Raw genomic sequence first — 16,276 nt, 5'->3', positions numbered from 1 at the left:
ACCCTTGGACAATAAAGGCAGAGAGAGGAAGAACAAGCTGCTGGGTAATTTTGGGAGAATCGCACACATTGCTAGGTTTTTCATCATGGGGCTTCAGGCCAGAGGTTCAAACCTGGAACCCCACGAGTCTCAGGGAAAATTTCTCAGTGACGCAAAAAACTCCAGAAGTCTCAAGTCAGAATTGTCAATCATTCATAACGTTCCACTTGAACGTTCGCCTGAAAGAATTTTGATCTGGCTTTTTGATGGCGGCAACAAACGGCCTGAGTGGAGCAGACCCATAACTAGACAGCTCAATTTCTCTGAGGAACCTCAAAATAATTGTTAGACTGCTGTTAAACACAAGTGATGGGTCTAATGCTCCTTTTAAGTGGCAGCGCTGCCTTGGATGCCTAAAAAGTCATGGTGTGGAGATGCTGGCGTTGGACTGGGGTAAGCACAGTAAGAAGTCTCACAACACCAGGTTAAAGTCCAACAGGTTTATTTGGTAGCACAAGCCACAAGTGTTCGGAGCGCTGCTCCTTCATCAGGTGAGTATGAAGGAGCAGCGCTCCGAAAGCTTGTGGCTTGTGCTACCAAATAAACCTATTGGACTTGAATCTGGTGTTGTGAGACTTCTTACTGTGCCTAAAAAGTGTCAGAGGCCAACAAGGCATTCCATTTTTTTTGTTCAGTCTTCCCCTGGGGCACTGGACATAACGCCAGAAATGGAGTCATTTATGCCACCCCCACCTTTGTATTTCCTATCCATAAAATGAAGAAAGTGATGACCAATTTCTACCGCGAGGTGTATTCCTGCCTTACTCAGCCATGTTATTCTTGCTAAACCATTGATTCCAATGTGAATTTAGTCGCATAGGGTAAAGCAGAAATTTGGGAACAATAACCATTTCCATGCTCAGGTTGTAAGTGTGATAACCCCCAGGATGTGCATGGGGAAATCACTGATTGACCTCCTTGTAGGACTTGTTGAATAAAACCTCCCTGGGGATTGGTAATTAACCAATCAGGTGGTATACTGTATACTGAACCTTGTATAAAGCAAGACCCTGAGTGGGTCCATTATTCCTTCTGTCCTGGTTGGGGCCAGTTGTGTTCACCACAGACTTGGTTTTTGTTTTACCCACGCATCTTAGGACTGTGGCAGGAAACCAGAGCACCCAGAGGAAACCCAGACAGACACGGGAAGAATGTGCAAACTCCACACAGACAGTCATCCGAGCCGGGAATTGAACCCGGGTCCCTGGCGCTGTGAGGCAGCAGCGCTAACAACCAGGCTGCCCCATTTCTCTCCTGATGTATTATATTCTTCCATTTATTTCCTAGACCTTTGAAATAATCACACTATTTTGCACAGATGTAAGAGCGAGCATTAAATGTAAAGTAAAGTTTATTTATTAGTCATAAATAGGCTTACATTTACACTGCAATGAAGTTACTGTGAAAATCCCCTAGTCGCCACACTCCGGCGCCTGTTCGGGTACACTGAGGGAGAATTTCACATGGCCAATGTACCTAACCAGCACATCTTTGGACTGTGAGAGGAAACCGAAGCACCTGGAGGAAACCCATGCAGACACGGGGAGAATGTGCAGACTCCACACAGACAGTGACCTAAGCCGGGAATCAAACCCGGATCCCTGGCGCTGTGAGGCAGCAATGCTAACCACTGTGCCACCGTGCTGTATTTCTCAGATATCACCATGTGTTGCAGAATGATACATTGTTAGTTGGGTGCACAGACTGCAGTGAAGTAGTGAGTGATGTGGCATCCTGGATACTTATCTACCCAGGTGCATAACAATATAATTTCTAATTATTTTTGAATAACATAAGTGTAGCAGCGAGCCATTTGATTCTTAAGCACTTTATCAATTCGCCAAGCTAACTTTAAAGATCCCTTTATCTTCAAAAAGGGATGTCAAAAGCCGGAATGTTACGGCCATTCACAGCGGCAGGATTTTTCTAGCCCGCTGCAGTGAACGGAGATTTGTCCGGGTGCCAAATTCTCCAACCTCTCAAATGTGTTACGACTCTGGACGTGATACCCCCAGATTGTTATGCTCCCAGGTGAGGAAGGACGAACTGGCTCCCCTTCTTTACTCAACCCTCTTGGTTGGTTGTAACAAGGTTAAGTTAAAAAGGATCCCTTTTCTTGCGGATACCTTTTCCCAGTCCAAATGCTTTAAAAGGAGCCAATGCAACTACACTTTCTTGAGGTAGAGTCATAGAATCCCTACAGTGCAGAAGAAAGGCATCCGGCCCATCGAGCCTGCACCGACAACAATCCCTCCCAAGCCCTATCCCCATATCCTCACATATTTGACACAAAGGAGCAATTTAGCATGGCCAATCAACCTGACCCGCACATCTTTGGACTGTGGGAGGAAACAGGAGCACCTGGAGGAGAACGTACAGATAGTCATCCAAGGCTGGAATCGAACCCAGGTCTCTGGCACTGTGAGGCTGCAGTGCTAACCACTGTGCCACCGTACCACCTAAAAGGAGTTAAAGGAGTGAGTTTATTAGGTACTAAAATGTGACACAAAAATAACAAAAAACACAACATGCATGCAACATCAATTAGAAATGAGAATTTGGCTTGATGTAGGAATAAGTAGTGAAATGTTGTGGCCAGTAAGTTGGTTGATTCCAGTCGCGCTGAATTTGGCAATTGAGCAGTTGGTTTGGAGATCCTTAGTTCTGCAAGTTAGCTGAAAGTAGTTGTCTGGTGTCCTTTCCGACTGTGCCTTTTCTGACTCGTGGCTTGCTTCCAGCAATCAGAGGGAGAGAGATAGATTTTTTTTACCTGCAAGCTTAGGGATGTCGAGTGGATGTTCTTCAGCTGTGACTGTCAGAGCACATTAGAACCAGAACACCAGGCTAGCACACAAAGAGACCAGTGTTGTAGTTGGTTTTAACTCCCTTTCCTGTGTATTCCTGAAAGAGGAAAATACAAACATGCCTTTTGCCCAGAAACATTTTTCAACTCATGTCCACGTTCTGGGATATAATGATTTCTGCTGAAATGCTAATCAGCCTCCATTATCTCTGCAACCACAGGAGATTACAGTTCAGTTTTTGCATTGCTTCCTTTAAAGCGTCTCTGAATGCAAAAGTGCACCATTCTGTTTTAGTTGGTCAGGTGTAATCCAAATTGGAATTTTCCAGCAAGTGGTCACTTTACAGTCTCAGCCAGGTTTTCCTTGCTTTGCTCTTTTTTAAAATGTCATGTCTTACTTAAAAGTTCAATTATCCATAGGTAATTTGGGCTATAATCCATTGCTATGATAATACCTCTTCTCTGAACTCAATCTGCTGTACTTCTGCTCATTTCACCATTCTGTCCATATTATCCTGAAGCCTATAATTATCCTTATCATGATCTGCTACTTTGTCAAGTTTTGTATAATCAGAAAACTTTATAACCATGCACCCGACTCTAAGTACATGGTGACATGGTGGCACACTGCCCCACAGTGCCAGGAATCTGGGTTCGATTCCCGGCTTGGGTCACTGTCTGTGTGGAGTTTGCTCGTTCTCCCCGTGTCTGCATGGGTTTCCTCTGGGTGCTCTGATTTCCTCCCACAGTCTGAAAGACATGCTGGTTAGGCGCATTGGCCATGCTAAATCCTCCCCCAATGTACCCGAACAGGCACCAGAGTGTGGCAACTAGGGGATTTCACAGTAACTTCATTGCAGTGTTAATGTAAGCCTACTTGTGACACTAATAAATAACCTTTAACTTTAAGTCATTGAGAAGAATTGTAATGGACCCAAAACTGATCCATTGGAACCATATATACCTATCACCCCTCTTTGCTAACTGTCTCTGAGCAAATCAGAAAATCATAGAATCCCTGCAGTGCAGAAGGAGGCCATTTGGCCCATTGAATCTGTAATGACTCTCTGAAAGAGCATCCATCCAGGTCCACTCCCCACCCTATCCCCGTAATCCTGCACATTTTACTATGGCTAATCCCCCTAACCTACACATCTTTGGACACTGAGGGAGAATTTGGCATGGCCAATCCACCTAACCTACACATCTTTGGACACTGAGGGAGAATTTAGCATGGCCAATCCACCTAACCTGCACATCTTTGGACTATGGAAGGAAAGCGGAGCACCAGAGGACACCAACGCAGACACAAGGAGAAGGGGCAAACTCCACACAGACAGTCACCCAAGGCTGGAATCAAACCCAGGTCCCTGACACTGTAAGGCAGCAATGCTAACCACTGTGCCACCCCCAAATATTGTAAGTCCCTGGGCTTCCATCTCAATAAATGTTCCATGTGATAGTTTGCAAAATGCCTTTTATAAGTCCAAATGTGTAGCATCTACCACACTACCTTGATCAATCTTATTTCCATATCAGAGAATTCAATCGAGCTAATCACACATTATTTACTTTTAACAAATATATGCTGGCTGTCTATCAATAGCTCATAGCTTTTTGAATGAAAGGTTATATTGTCCCAGATAATGGTTTCCAATAACATTTTGACTACTGATGTTTGGCTGACAGGTGTACAGTTTCCTGGTTTATTTCTCTCCTTTTTCTCCAGTCATGATATAATGTTAACAACGTTCCGGTCTTCCAGCGCCACTCCCCTATACAATCAAGATTGAAAGATAGTGACCAGTAGTTCTTCTGCTATTTCTACCTTTGCCTCTTCCAACAAACCAGGATGTCTTCAATCTAGACCAGGTTACTGACCAACTGTTAGTAGTGCTAATATTTTAGTGCATCTTTACTTTCCCCTCCTCTTTCAGTGTAACCTGCTCGTCAATCGCTTTATGCCATAATCCCCTACATGAAGATTTCCTATTTGGGTGGCGAATGTGTCTAACTTCATCCCTCCTTGAATGCTGGCATTTTGTACATTTATAAAATATTTTATGATTTAATGTTGCTTGGTAATCTTTTCTTGTTATCCCCCTTTGCCTCCTATACAGACTTTTTCCACTTCTCTCCAGCATTGTTCCTGGTTATTAAGTGAATCTTGTGCCTGACATTTCCATAAATCGATTTCTTGCACTTTAACTTTCATTTCCTTTGTCATTCAGAACACGTTAACTTTGGATGCCCTGCCTTTTTGCTTCCTAACAATAAGTCTATTTCGTATCTGAGCCGTCTGCTCCTGATGTCTTCCATTTTCTCCATTATTGCTTTAGTGTGAGATTGTCTTTTCCCAATGATACCCCACTCAACCCTGATGCATGGCTGTATAATTCTGTCTTGAATGACCTTTATAAATCCCTTGGAAACATATCTTGCTTTGCATCTTTCTAAAGCCAATTTGAATTAATGAGCAAGTTTCAGAGTACCGATAACAGTGGGCAAAATGTTTGCTATTTCTTCCCATCAGTCTAGCTAACCTGTTTACTTTCTGTACATCATTTTTTAAAGCTGAAATTGACATCCAGAGGGAAATAACTCCTTAATTGTTAGCAGATAATTTGATAGAACGTAGGAGAGTCTTCAAACACGGTACTAATTTGATGTTTTTATTTAAAGTGGACACAGTGATGAAGTGTGTCCAGAATTAAATGGTCGCACTGGGTTTAAATCATTAGCATCAAGGGATTGAATACTGACTGGGTAGTTTGCCATTATCAACTTTTCATTTTATTATGGTAAGACTGTTGTCCTGAATCCCATTAATGTATTACAGCTTGATGCAATCAGATACTGCAGTGCCGATACATTGTATGTTTAAGTACCTAGAGAAGAATAAAATACAGGGGGAAATGAGAGACTGAGAGAGATAGAAAACACAAAGGAAATAAAAGGGCAAAATGAAATCTACTGAAATGAAAAGTAAACCGAACAAATGGAAAGGAAATAAAAAGAATAACAAAAAGCATTCAGAATTTTTTTTTATAAAGGCACAAAGGAGAAGGACAAATGAAGGAATAAGAAAGCAAGGAAGAAATGGAAGATGAATATTTGGTGGAAGGATTTATTTTATTTATTTGTTAGTCACAAGTAGACTTACTGTGAAAATCCCCTAGTCGCCACACTCCGCTGCCTGTTCGGGTACACTGAGGGAGAAATTAGCACGGCCAGTGCACTTAACCAGCACATCTTTTGGATTGTGGGAGGAAAGCGGAGCACCCGGAGGAAACCCACGCAGACACGGGGAAACTCTGCGCAGACACGGGGAAACTCCGCGCAGACACGGGGAAACTCCGCGCAGACAGTGATCCAAGCTGGGAATTGAATCCTGTGAATTGCCTAATTCTGCTTCTAATTCCTTTATTCCTATGTTCCTTTGTCCTCGCCCCTGCCATGGGACTTAGTCCCAGATGGGAAAAACCTGTCTTACGCTTTGAGTTTTGTAAACGTGGGCTGGCTTAGTAAGTCAGTACTTTGCCTGTTGCAAACAGCCGAAGATACTTTTGGAAGGTATTAAAAGATCTGAATATATATGTTAGAAATATATCAACTTGGGGCGGCACGGTAGCACAGTGGTTAGCACTGTTGCTTCACAGCTCCAGGGACCTGGGTTCGATTCCCGGCTTGGGTCACTGTCCGTGTGGAGTTTGCACATTCTCCTCGTGTCTGTGTGGGTTTCCTCCGGGTGCTCCGGTTTCCTCCCACAGTCCAAAGATGTGCGGGTTAGGTTGATTGGCCATGCTAAAATTGCCCCTTAGTGTCCTGGGATGCGTCGATTAGAGGGATTAATGGGTAAAATGTGTCGGGATATGGGGGTGGGGCCTGGGTGGGATTGTGGTCGGTGCAGACTCGATGGGCCGAATGGCCTCTTTCTGTACTGTAGGGTTTCTATGATTTCTATGATTCTATGATTGATGTCGTATGTGAAACTCTATGACCGGAATTTTATTGCCTCGCCCGCCCGAGGATCGGGGCAGGCAAGGCTCGCAGAGCGGCAGTGTCCGTTGGCCTCAGGCGGGATTCTACAGCCTCGGGCGGGCGAAGTGGTAAAATTCCAGCATTTGAAGATGCTTAATGAACAAACAGGAACAATACAAAATCTGGCTTCTAACCTAATTGTGTCTATTCTCTCTTGTGTTCAGTCCAGGCAGACCCCAGAAGGAGAGTTCCTGCCCCTGGATCAGTGTGAGTTGGATGTTGGATTTGGAACTGGTGCAGACCAGCTGTTTCTCGTTTCGCCTCTGACTATTTGTCATGAAATAAATCCTAAAAGTCCCTTCTTTGACCTATCGCAACGATCCCTAAGAAGTGACCAGTTTGAAATTGTAGTGATCCTGGAGGGAATTGTGGAGACTACTGGTAAGTCTGTATTCACTTATGTCTGGCTGGATTTCTTCTGTAATTTTAAATAATTAGTAATAATTAGTTATTTCTAACAGGCTGCTCTAATCTCTAACGAGACAAAGGCCCAGATTTTTGCCATGATGATGAGCCTCTCTCATTCCCATCTTCGAGTTGATGAGTATGGGAGGTGGGACATTTCCCGTGTACGCTTTTTACGGAGGCAGCTGGCCATTTAAGTCACCAGCTACCTTCACTGAAGTGCCATTTTTGATAGGCCAGAGGTTTGGAAACTGAAGTGTGCGGATTGGACCACGTAAGAGCAGCCCCAAACTTTCTGCACTTATTTGGATAGCCAGAAAGATTGGAGACATAAGTTACTCCTTTGGATCTGGTCCCAGGACATCTTTGGAGGAGGTATGATGTCTTCTGGTGGAGGTCAGGTGCCCTCTAGGGTAGGTCAGGTGCACTTTGGAATTGTTAATAATAGGCAAAAACCTGCATAAATACATTACTGTCAAGCTCCTTGCAATTGCCAACAGACCTGTCAAAATCAACTTCCAAAAGAAGCACCTGTCAAACAAAACTGTCAAAAGGACTTGTCAAGCTGTTAAGACAGTTAAAAGTCCAGCTGTTTAAATCTGAAAAAAATACAATTGAAATGTTTAACCAAAATTATTGTTTTGTTGACATAGGCCTGAAGACTTTCATTACTGGCTTAGTGCTTCATAACAGATTTTACAACCATCTATTATCACAGTAGGGTACTTACTATTTCACAATTTGATTGACAGGTAAAGTGGTTATATATCATTTGATGTGGGACTATGAATTCCATTACTTATTGTAATAAGGATTATGCACTTGTTTATTGTTATGAGACTTTAGTTGAAGGAATGTATATATAGTAAATGATTTTTATGAAAAAGTGTTTTTTTTTCAATATAGTCCCGGGTGAGGTGCCTGAAGATTGGAGAATAGCAAATGTTGTGCCTTTGTTTAAAAAGGGCTGCAGGGAAAAGCCTGGGAACTACAGGCCAGTGAGCCTCACATCTGTGGTGGGTAAATTGGTGGAAGGTATTTTGAGAGACAGGATCAACAGGCATTTAGAGATGCAAGGACTGATTAGGGACAGTCAGCATGGCTTTGTGAGTGGAAAATCATGTATCACAAATTTAATTGAGTTTTTTGAAGGGGTAACCAAGAAGGTAGATGAGGGCCGTGCAGTTGATGTTGTCTACATGGACTTTAGCAAGGCCTTTGACAAGGTACCGCATAGTAGGTTGTTGCATAAGGTTAAATCTCACGGGATCCAGGGTGAGATATCGAAATGGATACAAAATTGGCTTCTTGACAGAAGCCAGAGGGTGGTTGTAGAGAGTTGTTTTTCAAACTGGAGACCTGTGACCAGCGGTGTGCCTCAGGGATCAGTGCTGGGTCCACTGTTATTTGTCATTTATATTAATGATTTGGATGAGAATATAGGGGGCATGGTTAGTAAGTTTGCAGATGACACCAAGATTGGTGGCATGGTGGACAGTGAGGAAGGTTATCTCCAATTGCAACGGGATCTTAATCAATTGGGCCAGTGGGCTGATGAATGGCAGATGGAGTTTAATTTAGACAAATGCGAGGTAATGCATTTTGGTAGCGCGATAGCGCAGTGGTTAGCACTGCTGCTTCATAGCTCCAGGGTCCCGGGTTCGATTCCGGCTCAGGTCACTGTCTGTGTGGAGTTTGCACATTCTCCTCGTGTCTGCGTGGGTTTCCTCCGGGTGCTCCGGTTTCCTCCCACAGTCCAAAGATGTGCGGGTTAGGTTGATTGGCCAGGTTAAAAATTGCCCCTTAGAATCCTAAAAAATGCGTAGGTTAGAGGGATTAGTGGGTAAATATGTGGGGGTAGGGCCTGGGTGGGATTGTGGTCGGTGTAGACTCGATGGGCCGAATGGCCTCCTTCTGCACTGTAGGGTTTCTATGATTTCTTTGATTTCTATGGTAGATTGAACCAGGCCAGGACTTACTCAGTTAATGGTAGGGCATTGGGGAGAGTTACAGAACAAAGAGATCTAGGGGTACACGTTCATAGCTCCTTGAAAGTGGAGTCACAGGTGGACAGAGTGGTGAAGAAGGCATTCGACATGCTTGGTTTCATCGGTCAGAACATTGAATACAGGAGTTGGGACGTCTTGTTGAAGTTGTACAAGACATTGGTAAGGCCACACTTAGAATACTGTGTGCAATTCTGGTCACCCTATTATAGAAAGTATATTATTAAACTAGAAAGAGTGCAGAAAAGATTTCCTAGGCTGCTACCGGGACTTGATGGATTGAGTTATAAGGAGAGGCTGAATAGACAGGGACTTTTTTCTCTGGAGCGTAGGAGGCTGAGGGGACACCTTACAGCGGTCTACAAAATAATGAGGGGCATAGACAAGGTAGATAGTCAGTATCTTTTCCCAAAGGTAGGGGAGTCTAAAACTAGAGGGCATAGGTTTAAGGTGAGAGGGGAGAGATACAAAAGTGTCCAGAGGGGCAATTTTTTCACACAGAGGGTGGTGAGTGTCTGGAACAAGCTGCCAGAGGTAGTAGTAGAGGCGGGTACAATTTTATCTTTTAAAAAGCATTTAGATAGTTGCATGGGTACGATGGGTATAGAGGGATAATGGCCAAATGTGGGCAATTGGGATTAGTTTAGGGGTTTAAAAAAAAATAAGGGCAGCATGGACAAGTTGGGCCGAAGGGCCTGTTTCCATGCTGTAAACCTCTATGACTCTATAGTAAAGTCTGCAATAGACACTTAAGGCAGATTTCTCCCATTTTGGGAGTGCGTCCTGTGGAGGGGCATGGGGTGTTTTCTACCGTGGAGTCTGGCAGGAAAACATGCCAAATTGGCGGCCCTCACCTCATTAATACAACCGGATGTTTTGTGCCATATTCCATGGTGGGGCAGGCCTGATGACGAGCAGTCCACCGGCACACATATGGGTGCCATATTGAAAACATCACTGACCTGCCAGAAGAAAGAAGGTAGACCTCCTGAAAATGAAGATGGTTCTTTGGAAGCACTCTGAGGCTGGAAGATGAAATACCTGAGAAAGACAATGGATCTCCAGGGACATTGTATGAAGCTGATGGTTGGGCCCTCTTTAAAATATTCAATTAAATCGGATTTTGTGCTTTGATGTTTATTTCTCAATCAGTCTGACTGCTGCTCTGTACCAGAGTGCTTCAGCCTGCAGCCATTTTGGGCACAGAAGCTGGTGTGAGTCTCACCAGATCTGCCAATGCCTGTGTGAATCTCACACAACACTGGTGGAGCAGTTGCCAAAAGCCAGTTCTTGATTCACCAGGAAATTAATCTTTTCTGAAAATCAAACTGCAGCTTTGCAGTTTTGCTCCCATCCATCCTGTGGCCAAGGTAACCAAATATCAAACCTCAAGTAAAGTAATCCATCATTTCAGGGACTGACGATCGATTTGAAGGATGAGATTCCTTTCCTCTATTTCGCCAGCACAGGACCGGCTGTTATTTACTGTTCAGTCACACTTTCTGTAACTCAGTTATTTTCTGAGTTAAAAAGATTACTGCCCAGATTCACATCACAGCAGACATCCCACAATTTGCAGTTGCTTGGGTGACGCCTTAGCCCTGGCCTCATTTTAACGCTCTTTAAGTGGATGGGTTTTGAATGGGTTAAAATCAGGCCTAAGCCTGTCTCATCACAGGCAGAGAGAGGCTCAAGGGGTTGGCACGGTGGCACAGTGGTTAGCACTGCTGCCTGGCAGCACCAGGGACCCGGGTTCAGCTCCAACCTCGGGTGACTGTCTGTGTGGGGTTTGCACATTCTGCCCATGTCTGCGTGGGTTTCCTCAGGTTTTCTCTCACAATCCAAAAGACGTGAAATTTAGGTGGATTAGTCATGCTAAATTGCCCCTTAGTGTCAGAGGGATTAGCAGGGTAAATACGTGGTGTTGCGGGGATAGGGCCTGGGTGGGATTGTTGCCGGTGCAGGCTCGATGGGCCAAATGGCCTCCTTCTGCACTGTATGGATTCTATGATTCTAAACCCAACTACATTTATAGAAGGCATCGTAAAATTAGAATGGTGCAAAATACAATACAAATAAAGTGCTCTTAAAATGTGACACACCAATCCCACCTGCTTTGCACTTTACTCAACTGCTTTTGAAAATGTAGCAATTCAAAGTGATTACATGAATTCATGATCAAGCAAGCTAACATTGTTATTTATTAAATATGATGAGTGGAATTTTCCGTGAGCGTGATTTTCCACTTCTTCCAATGTCAGTGGATTTTTGAATGGCTCACAACATTTTCCAGCGCCATCCCCTCCATGACGGGGGCCATAATATTCAGCCCATATGGAGAAGATGGGGGGGCGGGGGGGGGGGGAGATTAATTAATTACTAATTAAAGGAATTTAGACAGCTAAAGTCTTGGTCATGTGACAGTGTAGTTGTAGATTAACGAATGAGGCCCCTGGTTGAACCCATTGTGTTTGGGAGCAGGTAATGGGCAGGCCATTATCCAGCACATTGGATATTAGGAGTCACAAACAACTGCCTTTGTTCTTGGACAGTAAGAGTTTTAACAACACCAGGGTAAAGTCCAACATGTTTATTTGGTAGCAAATGCCATTAGCCTTCGGAGCGCTGCTCCTTCTTCAGATGGAGTGGATATGAACTCTTCTTTACAAATGCAAAGAGGGTTTGTGCAGCTCCAGGAAGGGGCATTACCGACTGATAACGGGATTCTGCTGGTTAGTCTGAAGGTTGGAAATTGTACTGGTATGAGTCATGGCTAGTCAGAGCAAAGCCTTGTCCATTTTTAAAACAAAAAATGACAATTTGACAGTGTGCCGATTTCCAGTGCAGAGCTGATGCCGTTGGAAATCCGGGGCTCGGAGATGCGCAGAGGCTGTGGCGCCCATTGGGAAGCCCACTAAACGGCCTCTGCTTATGCCTCCTGGCCCACTACGCTGCTAGAGCAGTGCAGCAGGCTGGTAGAATCGCCCCCAAGATCAAAGTTTTCACTAAGTATGGGTGGGGGTTAGGGTATTCTCAATAGTAAGGTGGAAGAGTCTCTTGCACATTCCTCATTGCACCCGACAGCAAGATTTGGCTTTGATGCAGCTATGGTTTTGGCATTATGGATGCCATTTTGATTCCAAAATAGCTTCTGGTGCAGCACGTCCCAGATACTAATTTGGGGAGATCAGTAGTTTGGAGCAGATGAAGGAAGGAGGTAGAGTTGCCATTGATGGAAGGGTTGAGGACTAGGCTCAAAGTGATTGATAAAGGAAGCAACGACGACATGAGGAGAATCCTTTTAACGCAGTGAGTGGTTAGGACCTGGAATGCACTGCCAGAGAGTGTGAAGGAAGAAGATTCAGCTGTGGATTTCAAAAGGGAATTTGGCATTCAACCAAATCTCCGTTCACTGCAGCAGGACTGGAGAATCTCAGCTGCGGGCGAGGTCAGAGAATCTGACCCATTTTTCTGCTTTGGTTCACCCACAGCTGTGAGTCAAAACATTGGAGGTGGTGCGCAATGATTGTATCAAATCTGCTTATCTCAAATTTAACCGATGCTTCAACTTAAACAGCAGTTTGAGATCTTATTCAAAGATTTTATGTTGGTACAAAAGTAAATCAATTATGAATGCCCATTCAAAATGATTAGAAGAGCAAACCTCATGGGTCTCTGAATTCTATCTATCTTTAAAATCATACATTTCGTTCCCGCTGTCTGCTCTCATGTAAATTACATGTTGAAACCGCATGAGAATGACATAATTACAATACAGTCTTTGATAACCAAACGGTGTTTGATGTACCCAGAGAGTCTTGGGTCCTCCCATGTTGGGGTAGATTTAAAGGCCTATTCGGAAGAAAACATCTGACTTTTTTTAAGCCAACTCCAATTTTTATAGAATCCATAGAACCTCTACAGTGCAGAAAGAGGCCATTTGACCCATCAAGTCTGCACTGACCACAATCCCACCCAGGCCCTATTCCTGGAACCCCTCATATTTACCTTGCTGATTGCCCTGACACTAGGGTTAATTTTTTATGGCTGATCAACCTAACTCGCACATCTTTGGACTGTGGGAGGAAACCGGAGCACCCGGAGGAAACCCACGCAGACATGGGAAGACTCCGCATAGACAGTGACCCAAGCTGAGAATCGAACCCAGTCTCTGGCGCTGTGAGGCAGTAGTGCTAACCACTGTGCCACCGTGCCGCCCATAGAATTTGGCCAGTGATTTCAAAGCACTCCTGATAAAATGATTGATTTCAATTATTGATTTTAAAAAATTAATTCCAAGCTGACAGGTTATTAATCAAGGTTTACACTGCAATTGAAAACACATTAAACTCAAAATCCAGACTAATCATCTGAATGGGCATTGATGAGATATCTGTATCTAATTAGGAATTTGTTCTGGTCAAAATATAGATAATTTAATTGTTCAGATGACACAAGCCATTTTCGCTTGTTGCATGAACAATCATCCGGATGATGTGGGTGAAGGTGAAGGAACATTGCTCCCGATCACAAAGTTTTTAGTTTTTTAGTGAAAAATCTGATTGCCATTTGCAATTCCACCAGCAACTTTTTATTTTTGGCCCCATTATCTTCAATGCCATTGCCTCTGAAGAGAACATGAACCCAAAAGTGTGCTTCTCATCTGAGCTAAATGTTGTCCAGATATACCGATTGCCTGCAGAATAAAGCTGAATTTTAAACATTCTCCTTAAACATATAAAAGAAATAATTCCAATTGTACTACTATCATCACAATAGTCTCTGACTTCTTATTAGTAATATCACAGGAGATCTTTTATCCACCTTATTTTCATGTATTGTGGTCGGTATTTTGAGAAGTTTACAACAGCAGAGTGGACCCATTGTACTGGCTGAACATTTTTTATTGAGGAGTGCTGACCTTTTACTCTGGAGTGATATCTTTCTTCTGGTCTGAGTATTTCTCAATGTCTGTTGTGAACAAAACAATTATTTATTTTATTGTAAAATTGACATTACTGAGAGAGACTTTTGAAATAAAGGATGTCTGCAACATTTAGTGTATTGCCAAAGATGGCTCAGAGATTGAAAAGTAGCTTCCATTGGGCAGCACGGTGGCACAGAGATTAGCACTATTGCCTCACAGTGTCAGGGACCCAGGTTCGATTCCTGGTCACTGTCTGTGTGGAGTTTGCACATTCTTCCCGTGTCTGCATGGGTTTCTCACAGTCCAAAGATGTGCGGGTTAGGTGGATTGGCCATGCTAAATTGCCCCTTAGTGTCTGGGGGGGCTAGCTAGGGTAAATGCATGGGGTTATGGGGATAGGGCCTGGGTGGGATGGTGGGATGGTGGTCGGTGCGATTTGATGGGCCGAATGGCCTCCTTCTGCACTGTAGGATTCTATGATTTCAGCAATGGAATGGATTTAATTTGATTTATTATTGTCACATGTATTAGTATACAATGAAAAGTACTGTTTCTTGCATGCTATTCAGACACACCATACCGTACATAGAGAAGGAAAGGAGAGAGTGCAGAATGTAGTGTTACAGTCATAGCTAGGATGTAGAGAAAGATGAACTTAGTGCGAGGTAGGTCCATTCAAAAGTCTCATGGCAGCAGGGAAGAAGCTGTTCTTGAGTCAGTTAGTACGTGACCTCAGACTTTTGTAAATTTTTCCCGACGGAAGAAGGTGGAAGATAGTATGTGTGGGACATGTGGGGTCCTTAATTATGCTGGCAGCGAGAAATGTAGACAGAGTCAATGGATGGGAGGCTGGTTTGCGTGATGGATTGGACTTCATGCACGACCTTTTGTAGTTTATCCTATTTTGGGCAGAACAGGAGCCATACCAAGCTGTGATACATCCAGAAAGAATGCTTCCTATGATAATTGAAGAAAGGCTTTGTTAAATGCTTCATAAAGGTCGCTGGCAAGGGTTGAGATGTATTGTTTTACAAAGGGTGCGTTCAAACCTAACATACACACTTGATCAAAATGGATTAGTTTGTGCCACTCAGCAAGGAGCTGAGATGGAGTAAGAATCCACATTCACTGATGATCTGCGGCCTGCCTGATAGGTAAATACTGAACAAACAACCGCAACCCTGGAATATACTTTCTCCAAGATGTTCACAGCGATTGAATCACAAGCAATTGAAGCACAGACTTCAGCAGTTTGGATAATTGCATCCAGGCAGTCCTTGAACTTATGGCACAAAATCACATCTAACCAATTTATAGGAGTTCTTTAGAGGAATCACACATGCTGTGGATGAAGGGAAACTGGTGGGTGCACTGTCTTAGATTTCCAGGAGGCATTTGATAAGGTGCCACATCAAAGGTTATTGCGGAAAACAATGGCTCAAGGTGCAGGGGATAACATACTAGTGTGGATTAAAAGAAATTTATTATCTAAATGGCAAGAGATTGCAAAGCTCTGAGGTGCAGAGGGATCTGGGTGCCCTCGTGCATGGGTCACAAAAGGCTGGGATACAGGTGCAGCAAGTAATTAGGAAATTGGCGAGCTAACAGTAAACAGAATTGGCATTTTTCTGGTTGGCAGGACGTAATGAGTGGTGCACCACAGGGATCAATGCTGGGGCCTCAACTTTATACAATTTATATAAATGACTTGGATGAAGGGGCTGAAGATTTGGTTGTTAAATTTACTGATGAGACAAAAATAGGTAGGAAAGTAAATTCTGAAGAGGACATAAGAAGGCTACAAAGGGACACAGATAGATTAAGTTAGTGGGCAAAACTCTGGCAAATGGTGTATAATGTGGGCAAATGTGAATTTGTCCATTTTGGCAGGAAGAATAAAAAGAAGCTTATTATCTAAATGGCGAGAGATTGCAAAGCTCTACGGTGCAGAGGGATCTGGGTGTCCTAGTGCATGGGTCACAAAAGGCTAGTATACAGCTGCAGCAAGTAATCAGGATAGCTCAGAGAATGTTTTTGCTTATTGTGAGGGGAACT

The 16,276-nt window shown here is 43.6% G+C and overlaps 1 protein-coding gene across 1 annotated transcript in view; it reads left to right on the top strand.

Annotated features, from left to right (window-relative positions):
• LOC144500970 (G protein-activated inward rectifier potassium channel 1-like) overlaps positions 1-16,276 on the top strand; it is a 52,418-nt gene that overhangs the window by 15,213 nt on the left and 20,929 nt on the right. Inside the window, exon 2 of the mRNA XM_078224469.1 lies at positions 7,048-7,264. Coding sequence (XP_078080595.1) covers positions 7,048-7,264 — 217 coding nt within the window. The remainder of the gene's footprint in view (positions 1-7,047; positions 7,265-16,276) is intronic.

Source organism: Mustelus asterias, chromosome 11 (assembly GCF_964213995.1).
Source record: "Mustelus asterias chromosome 11, sMusAst1.hap1.1, whole genome shotgun sequence".
Classification (NCBI taxonomy): domain Eukaryota; kingdom Metazoa; phylum Chordata; class Chondrichthyes; order Carcharhiniformes; family Triakidae; genus Mustelus; species Mustelus asterias.
This window is presented reverse-complemented; position numbering and strand designations above follow the sequence as displayed.